The 15078-nt window shown below is 38.3% G+C and overlaps 1 protein-coding gene across 1 annotated transcript; it reads left to right on the top strand.

Annotated features, from left to right (window-relative positions):
• Positions 1–1707: 1707 nt before the first annotated feature.
• LOC134000700 (cytochrome c oxidase assembly protein COX16 homolog, mitochondrial) lies at positions 1708–7426 on the top strand. The gene is made up of 4 exons (XM_062440151.1): positions 1708–1841; positions 2930–3007; positions 5623–5691; positions 6899–7426. Exons 1-4 carry the CDS (start codon positions 1782–1784, stop codon positions 7016–7018), a joined length of 327 nt encoding a protein of 108 aa, XP_062296135.1. The 5' UTR covers positions 1708–1781; the 3' UTR covers positions 7019–7426.
• The last annotated feature ends 7652 nt before the right edge of the window (positions 7427–15078 follow it).

Here is a 15078-nt window from a genome sequence, read left to right as displayed (position 1 = left end):
ACTCTCTGCGCGGGGCAGCTCTCCCACATCACTCTGACGGAGCTACCAAACTCAACTGTTTCTGTCAAAGATAACGTGTTGTGTGTCAGGCTTTTATACAAGCTAATGGACGTTAACATTAGAGCTGACCTGTTAGGTTACGTTACAAGGCTGCCGGTAAACGTTGGCTGCGCTGTTTCTTACCTTGCTCTACGTTGACTTTACTAGTTCCAGCTTCACCGTCACCACCTTTTAAAAAAATATTTGTTTAGAAAATCTCTAAGGCCTTTATTTTCCTCTTATCTCTTCTTTACTTTTCTGAGCACCGGACTTGGGCTGACCGGACATTTTTAGCGTACTGAACTTCAAATGACAACATCAAATTTTGATCAGTGGCCAAACCATTTTTGTGTTGGGGGTGGGGTGGTTCTTGACCACTATTTCAAGAGCGATTAGGAAGAAAACAATTAAAAGCTTTTATGTAACTCAAATATTACACATCTTTTCCACAGATAGGCCTATTTTGAAAAATTATTCCATAATTTAATGTGGGCCCAGTTCTGCCACCCCCCTATCCTGGGCCCGGGACAACAGACCCGTTTGTCCCCCCCTATCGGCGGGCGTGTGTATGAGTTAAAGATCTGATAAGTTTGTGATGACAAACTTGATTAAGAAAAATGTATCAAGTAAAAAGCACCATGTGAGCAAACTACAGACTGAATGAATATAGGTTTTAACACTAGATTTTAATTCTAAAGGTTAGAGAATAGTACAGGTGTTGTCTTAAAACCACAATCATTATTAAACACTTTTGCAATTAAATAAAGTATGAAAAGTCAATTACCACACAGTGAACACGGACTATACAGAGGCCTGCTTCCCTTTGTTGGTAATCCTGTCTGTGTACCACCCTAAATGGTGCAACAAACTTGATCAAGCACTGAGCATGCTCACACAGAAGCTCCAATTAGGCAAAAGTGAAAACACCTGTGTGGGCCTGCCTTATATGAAGCAGCGTGCTGTGGGAGCTGAAGTGAAGGAAAATATGGTAGGAAAAGCATTATTATAACTACTCGTAAAGACTGTAAGAGAAGAGAACACATAATTAGCGTACGGAATATCTAAAGCTATTATTCAGGTGTAGAAAACATAATACTGCCAATACACAACAAATAATACAATAAAACATAAAAAGCACCTTTCATACAGTAAATGCAGCTCAAAGTGCTTTACAACAGAAAGAAACTACATACACCAAGTGTTTCACATAAATGGAACATAAAAGCATAGAGCAATATTATAATATAAAGAAATAATATAAAGAACAGTAAAGAAATAGGAAATAAATAGGCCTAAAAACATAAATAAAAATAAGAATAAAATAGTACATAGTAACAGTAACTAAAAAAAATAGATAATAAAAAAATGATCGAATAAAAGATGAAATATAAGAATAAAATAGTACATAGTAAAAATACCTAAACAACGGAAAGCAAAGATACTAATAAAGGAAAAACAAAATGAAAATCACATGGAGAAATATGCAACAATGACAGAGGTTCCCCCCACTGCAAAACGGAACACACTTTTGGTTTTCTTGACAATTGATTTTAAAAAAAAAACATTTCTCGCTGACATCGTGAGACAGACTCACACCGGAACCTTTAACAGGGAACCTCAGAAACGCCCCGGACACTTTAGCTCGTCGGACTCATTCAGGAAGCGAAGTGCATCTTCTCAGCTGTGACCTGCTCGTGTTTACATCAGTGAAATGGACTCATAGTCTGAAGAGAAGAGGAGTCATGTTCATCTTAAAGGCACTGCGCAGAAACAAGACCTTAAGATATGGAGTTCCTATGCTTGTGAGTTACTTTAATGTCACGTTGTTAAATAAGATGATAAGCTTGTTAGCAAGTTAGCAGCTTCATTACTAGCTGCTGTCAAAGTGTTTATCAGCTTAATGTTAATATATAAAGTCAGAACAAAACGTTACAATAATGTCATTGATAGTACATGTTTCCTAGGTTAATTTAAAGCCATGTTTCACAGCAGTATTAAGTGACAGGTGTCTTTGAACTTAGCTTATGTGATAAATGGAAATGTGGTTTTATCTCCTATATGTGTCCTTCAGTCTGAACTGATCAGGACCAGCATTTTATCTGTTTATTGATTTTAATCTGTGGATGATATTCTCGATTAATTTAACAGTCGTTTGGTTTATAAAATGCCTGAAAATATTAATGCTGTCAATGCAGCTCTAGTTAAATCTGTGTATATCTGAAGCCTTTACAGCAATATGTGCTTCTATAAATTGACTCAGTTGCTATTTTTTTTTAGGTAGACCTAGATTCAACTAAAATATTGTCTGATACATCAGCCCTTAAATATGTCTTATTTAAGCCTATGATTAGTTTGTGTTGATTTACCTTAATTTTCATTTTGGAGGCTGTAATTTGTGATGCTGTTGAACTGTATTGCATTTTTGGCTAAATAATCATATTCTTAGATAATTAATGCTTATTTGCCTGTGTAATTTGCCTAACTTGTGAAGTTATTGTGGTAAACTGGGCACTTTATTTGTGCACTGCACAGTTTTTATAATTGGGTACATGCATGGTTTAATACTGAGTACACATCTTCAAAACTCTTCACTCAGTCAATACAAAAGCAACAATTATCGACCAAACTGTGAAAACATTTGTATCATTTTCACACATAATACATTACACCCACTGCCCAAAGGTTGACATCCAGAAACATCTAAAACACAGCAATATAATAAGAAAATAAAAGCAGGAGGGCAGAGTCTCTGTAGATAAATACACTCTCATAGTAGGTCAGAAGTAATAATTGAGAGGGATTACCTTTGTGTGTGTCTATACATTGTGTGTTAAGTAAATCCTGCATAAGTACACATTTAACTAATCATCTGTATTTTCTGTTGTTTCAGTTACTCGTAGTTGGCGGCTCCTTTGGCTTACGAGAGTTCACACAAATCCGGTATGATGCCCAGAAGATCAAAAAGAAGGTGTGTAGTTGCATGCTTATATTTAACATATTATTTAAGAGTTCTTTATAATAAATATGTTCAAATGTATTTGATTGTTAGATCCACATCATAAAAGAAACCAATGAAAAGAACCAATAGACTTGACAAAAAAGGATAACAGTCTCTGTTTGGCTCTGTGCAAACACGCCTCCCAGTGGTTAGGATCATAATTGCACTTTACAGTCAGGGTTTTTTTTCAATGTGTTCAGTGTAAAAATAGCAGATATGTAGAGATGTTTCCACATCTTCAAGGAGTGTTTGAATCTCAGAGTTCAGGTTGGATTATGTGAGAGTTTTTAATTCCTGTTTAAGGAACTCAGAATTGGATCCTTTGGCTATCCATCATCTCTGAGAGACACTGTAGGCTTACTGCACTGACAGGCTTTTCTAACCCATTTAGAGTGAGTCAGTACAAGAGCAAGAAGTGAGAACAAGCTCTAATAATTCATTAAGTGACAGACCCAATTCATTAAGATGACAGAAGACCGACCCTTTATTAGAAGCCATTACCATCTGATGAGCTGGCTGCATGGGGAAGTAGCTGTTTTGTGCTATTTTACTGTGACATGCCGATGCATGTCATCTGGGTGGGAGCCAGATGGCAGGGCATCTTTCCTTATTACTGTCCATGTGAGGCGGCACTAGACTGTGCATTACGATGGTGGAAGGGGGCATCGTGCCCCTGGCAGCACGCCTGTGCAGCCTGTGCAGCTGCCCACACACTACTCGCTCTCTTCTGACGGGGCCTGCGGCACTCTGAGCCTCTCTCCTCTCAGACCCTGTGGAGTAACGATTCAATTCGGCTCAGCGTGTGTGCACATGTAATTTAATGCATGGAATATCTAAACCGTTGTCAAAATGCACATGATTAAAGCCACTCTTCCAGTTCTTACTTGAAGCTGTTATCAACAGATTTCATTATTTTGTTCTCACAGATATTTACCCACTTAAATCAGTAAAACCACTCTCTGCGAGCGAAGTCACTGTATGATCCAATTTGTATTTTCTTTTCAATGATTTAATTTAGCCCCAAGGCAGAGATGAACTTCAAGGCCTCCTCTCTTCTCTGTCCAGGTTTTGGGAGTTTTCATAACCTCCGACACCCCCCCCCCCCTTTGTATGTGGGGTTCAGGCTAGTGGCAGCGGAGGTTGTGTTTATAACACGTCCATTGTAGGTATCGTACTAATTACTTACACTATTAATTCCCTGGTTTGAAGGCTGCAGAATATTATATATATTATTTATTTGCTGTAGTGATGTAGGTCTAATTAAAAATCAATCATGGAATTATGAAACTCATCAGTCACTCGAGTAACTGCGGTATTATTGCTATGAAATATTAGAACTCATTAAAAGTAATAATTCAGAATAGGATTCATTTCAGTCCTATTCTCGGGCAAAATCAATTTGAATTACAAAACCCAGATAGCTCCATTGGATTCGACTCTCACTCCCTAAACCCTCTTGACACAGAATTCTTTCATTTCTACTAAACATGTGATGTTTTGCCAAATCAAGCAGAATAATTTACAGGGTTAACGGGGCAAATTGGATACTCCCTCTAGGTTTGGAGAGGAAAGACTTTTGATACCGTCGAAGAAAATAGTCTTGATTCCACACAAAGTTATGACTCGAAAACTGCTTCACCCCATCTGCAAATGTCAACATTTATACATGAACAATATAAAACACGAGGAAGAAAAGGAGGAGGGGGAGACGCTGCCTGAAGATGTTTCTTGCTGCTTCAGTCAGAAGTAAAGACCATATTAAAGACCCAGTTTCATTATTTGTAATTTCTCCTCCGACACTAAAGATGTTGTTTTTATTTTTGCTGCTTCAATGGAAAAAGGTAACGCCTCCACACGTAACTGAAGCCAGAAAATTCAATCTGGAAAATGTTGTGATCCTACTCAAATCTTCATGAGGTCAAAACATTTGTAAAAAATGGATAAAGAAACCCATGTTTATACATCATGCACACCAATCGGCTGAGGAGCTCTATGACGACGGGTGTGGTAAACCATCCAACCAGCCAAGGGTGACAAATATGTCAAAGCAATTAATGACAATAAAGTACATAGAAAAAAGCAGGAATATAAAGGCTATACTTAAAAAGACAATACATCCGAAATATGAAAACATACACCATGTATCTATTTAAACATTACATCAGATTCATCATCACGTATATCAAAATCAACATCATATATGCCCAAAAATATATTGAACCTTTAAATTCTTACAGAAATGGGGTCTTTAAAATATGAGCTACATCATATAACATTAAAAAAAATTGACACACCTGTTAAATTAGCAAATGTTGTGTGTATCAGGATCCAGTAATATAGAAAACATGATGCTAACATCTTTTATACTTTAGAGAAAAATGTTCGAGTTTCAAAATACAGAAAACTTTTGATTTTGCTGCCCGTCAAATCCATCACTCAAACAAGAAGCCCCTCCACATCTCTTGCTTGTTGTCTTTTCCCGTTATCTCATCCTGTCTTTGTTTTGTTTTCATTTTCTTTGTATTATTGTGAACGTGTCAGTCTTTCTCAGCCCTAAAACACACGTTACATTTCTTCTCTCTCAGCTGGATCCTTCACTGGAGGCCAGAGTGAACGTCCAGAAGCAGTCGGTCATACTGGAGGAGGAGTATGATGTAAGGACACACTGGTTGTGGGGACCCTGAGGGGGAGGATGGGGGTGGGACTGGGACTAGATGAAGGAAACTAAAGTGGTGTTTTCTGTTATCAAGAACATGTCGCTGCTTTGATAAGCTGTCATCAAATTGCAGGATGTTTCAAAAGGGAGTCTTGCGTTTAATTGTATATTTATCTTTACAGATTTTCACATCATTTTAAAGCATCTTTGGGAGTGAAACAGATGGTGTGAATGTTTGCTCTTAGGTGTTGCATATCTGGGTCAAATAGTATTCATGAATAATTCAAGGACAGTTTTTGGTGCTGTTGTGAAGTTGCTCTCTATTAATACCAGCAATTAATATATTTGACACATTTTGGGGTTTAAAATGAATGCGATGCTATATAATTATGTGCACCTGATTTTCCTCCCATGTTGACTGAGTGCGGTCACTCGCTCCGTCTTTTACAGCTGCTAAACTATAAACCATTAGTGTCACATTTTTTACCATCCTATGAAAAATAAAATGATAATATTTTCGACTTTGACCAGATATGAAGATGTCGGACATCTGCACTAACTACCTCTGACTGAATATGCACAAGTGATTTATTAGTGATTGTAGTCTTAGAAATGTTTGGTTGGTACTCATAACAAATTCACTTCAACTGAACTCTTGAACTCTAATTCTTGTCAGTTCTCACCTGCTTGACATACCAGATGGTCATAATTTGCTACATCTGGTCATTTCAAAGTACATCAGCTGAACTGTCAGAAGAGTCCTGAATGGACTTTGAGATAATTTCCTCTTTTACATTCATGGTAATGCTATATAATTATCAAGGCTGTGCAGTTTTCTGATACTATTAAACTTATGTCTGGCTTAAGGCTGTAAGTAACTATGATTTTCATTATCCGTTCTCAATCGTATTGTCTATAAAATCAGTCAGAAAATAGTGGAAAATGTTTTATAATTTCTTAGACGTCTTTGAATGTTTTGTCTGATGAACAATAAAAAAAACACTAAAACCTTCACATCTTTACCTATTAGAAGCTGCAGGCATCGAATGTTTGGCAATTTTTCTTCAAAAATAGTTGATTTTCAAAATAGTTGCTTATTTTCTGTTTGACTAATCACTGCAACTCTTGTCTAGATAGTATTAAATATTGAATTATTGGCATCCTAACACTAACCCTTGTCTCTCCTGTTCTGTTTCTTTTTGCAGAAGCTGAGGGAGAAGAACATGGACGAGTGGAAGAACATCCGTGGTCCTCGTCCTTGGGAGGACTCCAAGGAATACCAGGAGCAGCAGCGCAGCAGGCAGAAAAATCCGACGGAGTCGTAAGGGACACCAGACCGAGAGTGCTGCACACACTGTAGCAGGACAGACTAGACAAGAGTAGACTGACTCTGTGGCGAAGGCACCGCAGAGACCCAATTATCCCAGATGCTGCAACTCCAGGGCATGAACGCCTTTTGTTTGGTCTCTGCTTGTGTTGGTTTCTTCTGATTGTGACACATTCAGGACTATGAGTGGGTTAAATTATGCCACACAAACTCAAACCCTTGGAATCATTTTAAGATTGATCTTAAATTTAAAGATAAATGGGATCCAAACGGTTTTATACACAGGAGTATAAAGCAGTCACCTGTAAGTTATTTTTCCACTCTGATCTGGAGATTGCAATGGAAAATAACCAGTAGGTGGCACATCTGTGTATCTGTGCACCATTTCTTCCACACAGAGAGAGGGAAGGACATATTGTGTGATTTCAATGTCTCAATAAATTATGAGCTGTTGATCCAAATTGTTACTTTCATTTTTTTTTTTTTTTTTTGGACTAGAGCCTTGCAGATGACGTGTTTACAAAAAATAAATAAATAAATATAACAGAATAAGTTACACAACAGTCCAACATTTCCTCAGGCTTTATACGTCTCGACAGTAATCTGTTTAACTGACGGTTATTACTTTGCAATGCGGTAGATTTTTACATTTACAGTGTCGAAAAAGTTAAAAATGGGGAAGGGTGGGCGATTGTCCCAAACCTTGCTAAAAGGGGCCAGTGGGGTGGGCTGAGTCAGAAATATGCAAAATCAAGCACAGTTGGGGCATTGTGTGAAAATTGTGAAGGATTTTCCAAACCGGGCAAAAAAAACGACAGTCACATTTACAGTGGACACTAGAAAACCTTTGTGGTCCTATAACCAAAAAATTACATGATTTTTGCACATATAAGTAATATTTGGGTGAGTGACGGATGATCAACGTTGTCTCACCTCATTCAGTTTGTGAAATAGGATATAAGGAATATTCGTCAGGTGTAGAGGCCTGTTTGAAAAACTCTGGAGAAACATTTTCAGTAATCAAATGTGTTTTATGTTCGTAATTTTTGAGTTATCAAGCTCAGATATTTATGGGACACAACAGCTCGTGTGTGAGGATTATGTTTTCATTTGCAGGTTGTGCAAATATGGATCTTTGAGTGTTGCTTTGTCATTGGTTGTTTCAGTGTCAGGCAGCGCTGCTATGAAGTAGCAATCGACTCTAATCCACCAAACACATCTGAATTACAAAATGTGCCAATCAAGTAATTTGTCACTGAATTATCAGATTGAAGGCTTTCTTGTCAGGCTGTGTTGATTAAAAAATGTTGGGTCTTTGCTTGTGTTTCTGAAGAAGCCTGTCTAAATATAGAGAAGCCACATGTTGGTGGGTCCGTAATCTTTTTAGAGGTGAATCACACATTTATTCTGGATGCTCCACAGGCTGCCCCGGTCATGTTTTTGATTAAATATATACTGTCTGAAAATCAAAATTGCAGCTAGGACACTGTGTTTCTAACTGTGGGAATGAAGATATATTGACTTGGATGATAGTTGATACACCAAATCTCAGTAGAAGGTTGGATGTGTCTCTTGTACTTCAGGGATAGCAGATGACAGGATGTTCTCATGGTTAGAGAAGCCGTCCTTCACCCAGTGGATGCCGGTTTGAACTCTTGTGTTTATAACCGTCCACACAGCTGAATTGTCTTTCAGCACAACACTGAAACTGAATACCTGCCAGCACCACAGATGCTGACCGCTGACCTCTGACCCCTCCTGTGTAGGAGGATGGGGCAGGTCGAAACAGCATTTTGTTTAAGGAATCAATAACATCTCTCTGACTGTTATTTAGTGAGCTTTAATGAAGAAGAAGTATTGTAGATGTAATACTATGAGCATGTAGAAGGAACATTCATTCACCTACTTCTAGTTTTCTGTTCAAAATTGCAGCAAAACTTGACAAACATGCACTAAATTTGACATTCAGCCATCTATAGTATACACAAGCATCCATTTAATTTTAATTATTACATTCCTTTAAATGCCTCATCTTCACACATAACAATTTCATACCACTTATCATGGCTTGCATTATATTTCTCTTTTTACATTTTGAACTTTGAGAACAAGTTTATACCACAACACAACCAAATCAATAAGCATTTGACTGTTAGATGGAAGTGTGTTTGTTCATTTAGTTCCTGGAAAGAAAAGAAATCCCTGACTGTGTTCCACATGCTGACAATCAGACAAAGAAAAAGAGAGAGAAAAAAGGGAATAAAAAAGGTTTTCAGTGTGACAAATAACTGTCCCTGTATGCCAAGATACGCTTCAGTGTCCATACAGTGGCTGCCTGATGAAAATGTCCACACAGGCTGAAACTGTCTGCACACTGTCAAAGCCCAGCGATGTCCAACAAGATGTGATTTTAACAGAAATAGCTCAAATGAATAGAGCCACACTCGGATGGGCACATAAATCAACACACTGTACTACTGCAAGTTGCTTCCGAGTCAATTTGCCATCTGATATAATGAGGAGAGAGACCTCAGATGCTGTGAGTCAGACGAGGAGTACGTAATCTCTTCTAAATAAAGACAGGAAATGTTATCATTGAGCCACTACTTTAAATGAGGAGTGGTGGTTGATTTCCTTTCTATTAAAATAATCCTTTTAAGTGATGACCTTACAAAACAATGAAAACCCGCTGGATCACAGACGGTAGGTTTTAGGAAGCTTTCAGAACAACCTAATTATTTGTTTCCTGATTATTATACTAACTAAATTAAATATTTTTTCTTAGACTTCTAAAATTTTTGGATGAGACCCAAAATAGATGGGTCAGGTTGCTGCACCTGATGTTGCATATTTTATTATTCTATTAAAGACTTTGTTCATTTTACAAATTACCAACAACAAAAACAAGATTTCTTTATATACCTGCAGTTTAATTGAATCTAAATTGAGACATCTGTCTTTGATTTCTGCCTCAACCCCCTCCCCCGATAATCAACTTAAATGTAATTTTGTTTATGGTGCTCATAGCATAGAGAAATTACATTTAAAAATTAAACAGCAGCATTATTACAGAGTCCCTGTTACTCTGAATAATGAGCAGAGCACATTCATCTGCCGGGCTTTAACACAGGGAAACTATTCTTCACACTTAATAGCATGTAAAATGAATTTAAGGTGGTTGCACTTTCATCTTCATATTCAATTTATTTAGTCTGGTTTCATTGTTCTTTGTTTCCTACTTTAATTCCCCTTGAAGTTTACATTATAGGGTTTTTTGTAGCTGGTGTTTGTGTAGGTGTGGTGAAACATCCCTGGTTTCGCTAATTGTGCAAAGCCATACAGCCTCACATCTTCTCCTCAGAGCTCACTTCAAGCGAACCACGTGAAAGAGACTCGAGGGCGGTGAAGCAAAAGATATGTTACAGCACACTACAGTTCTATTATTGAGGTAGGTGTAGTGGGTCAGAGGTCAAAATGGGTCAATCCGGAGAGCCCCTTACCATTGTACTATAGGTGAACTGTCACGATGCATGATGAGTCGGAAGCTCTAATTTGAAATACCCCGCCCCTTCACGTGCTGTTTAATTTTTCATTTGAAAATGCATGAAAACACTTTTAAATATTCATTGGACAAGGCTAAGAAAAGAGGAAATCGAATTCAATATTTACCACAGCGTTCTATGTGCCGGAGAATTAATGAAGTCTGAGAAACAAGAATCATGTTGTGTCTTGAAATTCGGGGACCCTGAAACACAAACATCCCTAGCATCCTCCAGCTCGGCCACGCTATCATGTTGGTTTCCCCTGAATCAGAGCGGCTGCTGCCTGATCCTCGCAGCTCTTATTGGCCCCTGATGAATGGAAAAATCCCTCCTTTTCAAAACACACTCCAGATGATGATTAATTGCCACTGGTATTATCTCACAAGAAGACATTTTTCCGCAGAGATTAGAGACACGATCATTCAGTTCAAAGGGAGAAATAAAAAATGTTATGTAACATTGTGAATTGGATCCTCTTGTGAATCCTGAAACCAGGCTGAAAGCACAACTCTTTGCTTTGGTATTTAAAGTTCCCATGAAATGAAATCACAAAGTGCTTTTTATAACTATAATCCTAAACAGAGGAACAGCATTCATCTATCTCTCAGAAAGGAGAGCATCTTTACAAAACTGGTAACATATCAATTTCACTTAGCTTTTAATAATTAAAGGTTTTTAGGTTTTATAATTTGTTTAGTCGTGGTTTTAACTGCATTTTCAAGTGATTGTTTTTTATATTGAATACTGTAACATACTTCATCTTATTCCAATCATTTTATTTGCAACACTTTACACTTGATGTGTTGTATTTTTTGCATTTTTAACATGACCCTATTTCTGTTTTCTATTGTTTGAATGTAAAAACACTTGAAGCTGTGTTTTCTGTCTGAAACGTGCTATACAAATAAAGATTATTATTATTATAATAAATATGAATTATTGATGTTGAATCAGGATGGTTGTTGGTGATGGCTTTATCAGTGAACTTTTAGGTGGCATCCATTTCTTTGAAGCTTTAAGGTTATGGATTGTGTTTACCATCACATACATTTAAAGTGCATTATGAAGGGATATGTTAATGGTCAGTATAAACAGGATACATGATTACAATAAGAAAAACCTTTATATAATGTTCATTTGGGCAGCTGACCGTTGTTTTAAGACAGGATTGAAAAGTTATGAGCCCGTCCTTTAAGACACATTAAGTGTAGAGATACAGATATTGAGTTAAATGAAAATACTGTCTTGTTAAAGGATCATTTCACCTAAATTACAACATAATCTCACCTACACCTGGTTGTATTTAATCCTTCAGATGTCAGTTTTACTTAACCAGGTATATCAGTGCTGGTGATAAAAAAATACAAATTCTCACAGTTTAGAAAAAAAACACATTTAAAAACCCCAACATAAAGTAGAAACAGTTGGCCTATTACTTTGGATGATCTTGACCTCATTGTCTTTAAATGACTCTTTACTAATGAAAAAGTCTGCAAAAAACAAAAAATCAACAACTATTGACAGCTTGTCCTCTGGTTTATTAAGAGTAATGTGGACACCTCCTCTGGTCACACACTGGTTCACGTTATACATTCCTGGTCACACTTCGCTATGTCCATCCATCTTTATATTGAGTGCATGCATTATCATAGCAAAACAAAACGCCTTTTTTATTTTAAACTTCTCAGTATATCATGTTTCTTCACCACTAGCAGGGCACACTGGTTACTTCTCACTTAAATCCGCTTGATAAATGAACCTGACTGTTTGCTTTTATGCACCGGAGCGCTTTTACTTTTTTATTTAAAAAAAAATCAAAGACACAAATATTTTCTGACAGAGTTTATAATCTTTTGTGCTGTTGATACAACTGGGAGATTTCATACCTGTCAAATACCCCTGAGTTTAACATAGGCATGAAGGGGGGCGACCCCACTGACTCCAAAAACAAGTCCCATTATATGGAAGTCAATGAGAATATGACCCGACTTCTTTGGGGGTTTGATTTTACTCCAGTTAACCCAGTTTTCCCATGAAGTTTAAGATCTCAATGTTTCAAGTCGTTTTCAATGCAGAATGGTTAAGTTGTGATTGCCAAGTCTCTACAACAGCAACCCCTGATTCACAGAGTGTAGGTTGCTATTTCAGTATGTTTTCACTTCATGAAAGGTAATTGTAAAATTTGTGTCGCCTAAAAAGTCTTGTTCAGTGGTTGTACTAAAAGATTCTCTAAGGAGTCGGATGTTCAGTTTTTCTGGTATGTACATTTTGTTTTAATGGTTTCAAGCCTGTTTTTCGCTGTAGTGGAAATTAGCAGTAGCATTATCACAGTTACAGTAAGCTTGGGCTGTAAATACACCCTGCTAAACAAGCAAGCAGCTAGCATAGGGTCCTGTCAGCTCCACCCCCTAGTCCAAATCACTTCTGGCTCCAAACATCCAAAATTGCGAAAATCAAAATGCCAAACTCGAGGCTTCTAAACGGGAGTATTCAAACCAATGGGTGACATTACTATGAAGGCGTATTAGGGCCATATATGTTTTAAAAAGAAATGAACTGAACTTACTGACGTGGGGGAGGGAGGGTAATATTTAGAGGGAAAAAAAACATTTATTAAAAAAGTGGATATTTTCCGACATTATAAAGTCACTGCCAAGCAATCACACAGATTGGAAGTGAGTGTATGTGGATGAGCAGAGATTGACGTGTGATCAGATAAGTGAAGAGTAATAAATGTGTGGCCTTCCTCTTCAAGCAGTGGAGCCTCTGTGTTTTTATTTTATAACCTATTTAAGTATGGGTGTCTATAATGCTCGGTTACAGAAGAATCTTCTTATTGCTAAATAAAAGCTAAAAGTTCAATTTGATCAGCTCTTCCACGGCAGGAATAATGCACGACAAGCGACGTCTCTCCAGTGTTGCACTGAGGCTATGTGACTTCTTGGTAGAATGTTCTTGGAAATGTGTGACTTGATTCTCAGAAATTACATTTTTTTCTTGAAATGTTATCCCCCCTCCTCCATGTCAGTATTTTTTTAATTTTATTTTCATTGTTTGGTTCATATATGGCCCTAATACACCGTGGTACATTACAGTGACTACATCCAATTTTTTCCCCCTTCTTTTTATAGTCGATGCTTTTACCTCTGAAAACCTGGATGCCCGAAATAACTCCTTTCACTTTGCAGCAGTGTTGAAATCGCAGAGACGATCGAGACATATTTTAGAACCTCAGCAAACAGGCTTCCAGTAAATAGAGGAGACTGAATGTGTTGCTTTAGTAATTTGAGTGAAATGATCCTTTACGAAAATACACAGAGGAGAACCACTGACATCCCATCATCCACACATGCATGCATGGGCCTGATAGACAGGTGTGTTCACATAATCATGTTGAGAGGAAGAGCTGGTTATATTTCTCATATAACGCTACATAACCTTGACTACCCTGCACTAATAAATCCTCTCCTCAAATAAAACCTTGACAGTCCATAAATATACAGAGAGTGCAATGCAGATATAACATGGATCCCAACGCTATATGGTTTCAGCTCAAATAATATCCATAGAGACTATGTGCGCACACGTCTATGGAGAGTGCCACTTCTGCAGCTGCAGCTATTGGAGCTGAGCATTCAGTGGTTCACTGGTCCGGAATATATTTGCAGAGGAAGATGGGTGAGAGAGAGAGGGAGAGAGGGATACCCGCACTGACTCCATTACATCAGAGACACGATGCACGGAAGACGAGCAGGACACTGGACTCTCCCCGTGCCTTATGGTGCTGAATGAAAGGAAGAGAGAGGATGGAGAGATGAGGGAAGGGCGGAGATCAAGGCGAGAGAGGTCAGCTCTTGTGAACCACGCAGGCAGGCAGGCAGGCAGTGGCGGAGGGGTCTCGGGTTTGCGTGCCGATGCTGCCCGGGCCCCCTTTTGCCCCACAGCCACGTCTCCATGGCAACGTGTGGCCCCTGCATCCGTCCTGTGGAGAGTGGAAGTGACGGCGGCGATCTGTGCGCGTTCCGTCTGGCTCATTATGTGGGGAATGAAGTGAAACAGCCAGGGGGTGCATTTGTTCTGCGTGGACTACCCCTCAGCTGCCAAGCGTCTGTCTATTTATAGAAATGAAATGAAAGAGAGAGATAGAGAGAGAGAGAGAGAGAGTGGAAGAGGAAGAGAGAAAGAGGGAGAGCCTAAATAAAATAAGCACAGGGGCCATTTCCCCCGCTCACTTTCCCTTCTTTCCTCCTTTCTCCTTTATGTAGAATAAGTCTATTTTTTGTCGTTTGATCCTGTACAGCTCTCTGTAAGTGACATTTCAGTGAGTCAGTAGCGGTGGTGAAGGTTAAGGCTCTCACTGGCCACAGCTTCACTGGCTTTGTTTCCTATCTGGGACAAAAGGGGTTGGATAAAAATACACACACACACACACACACACACACACACACACACACACACACACACACACACACACACACACACACACACACACACACACACACACACACACACACAC

This window comes from Scomber scombrus, chromosome 19 (assembly GCF_963691925.1).
Source record: "Scomber scombrus chromosome 19, fScoSco1.1, whole genome shotgun sequence".
Classification (NCBI taxonomy): domain Eukaryota; kingdom Metazoa; phylum Chordata; class Actinopteri; order Scombriformes; family Scombridae; genus Scomber; species Scomber scombrus.
The sequence above is the reverse complement of the archived record's forward strand: the minus strand, read 5'-3'. Positions and strand labels throughout refer to the sequence as shown.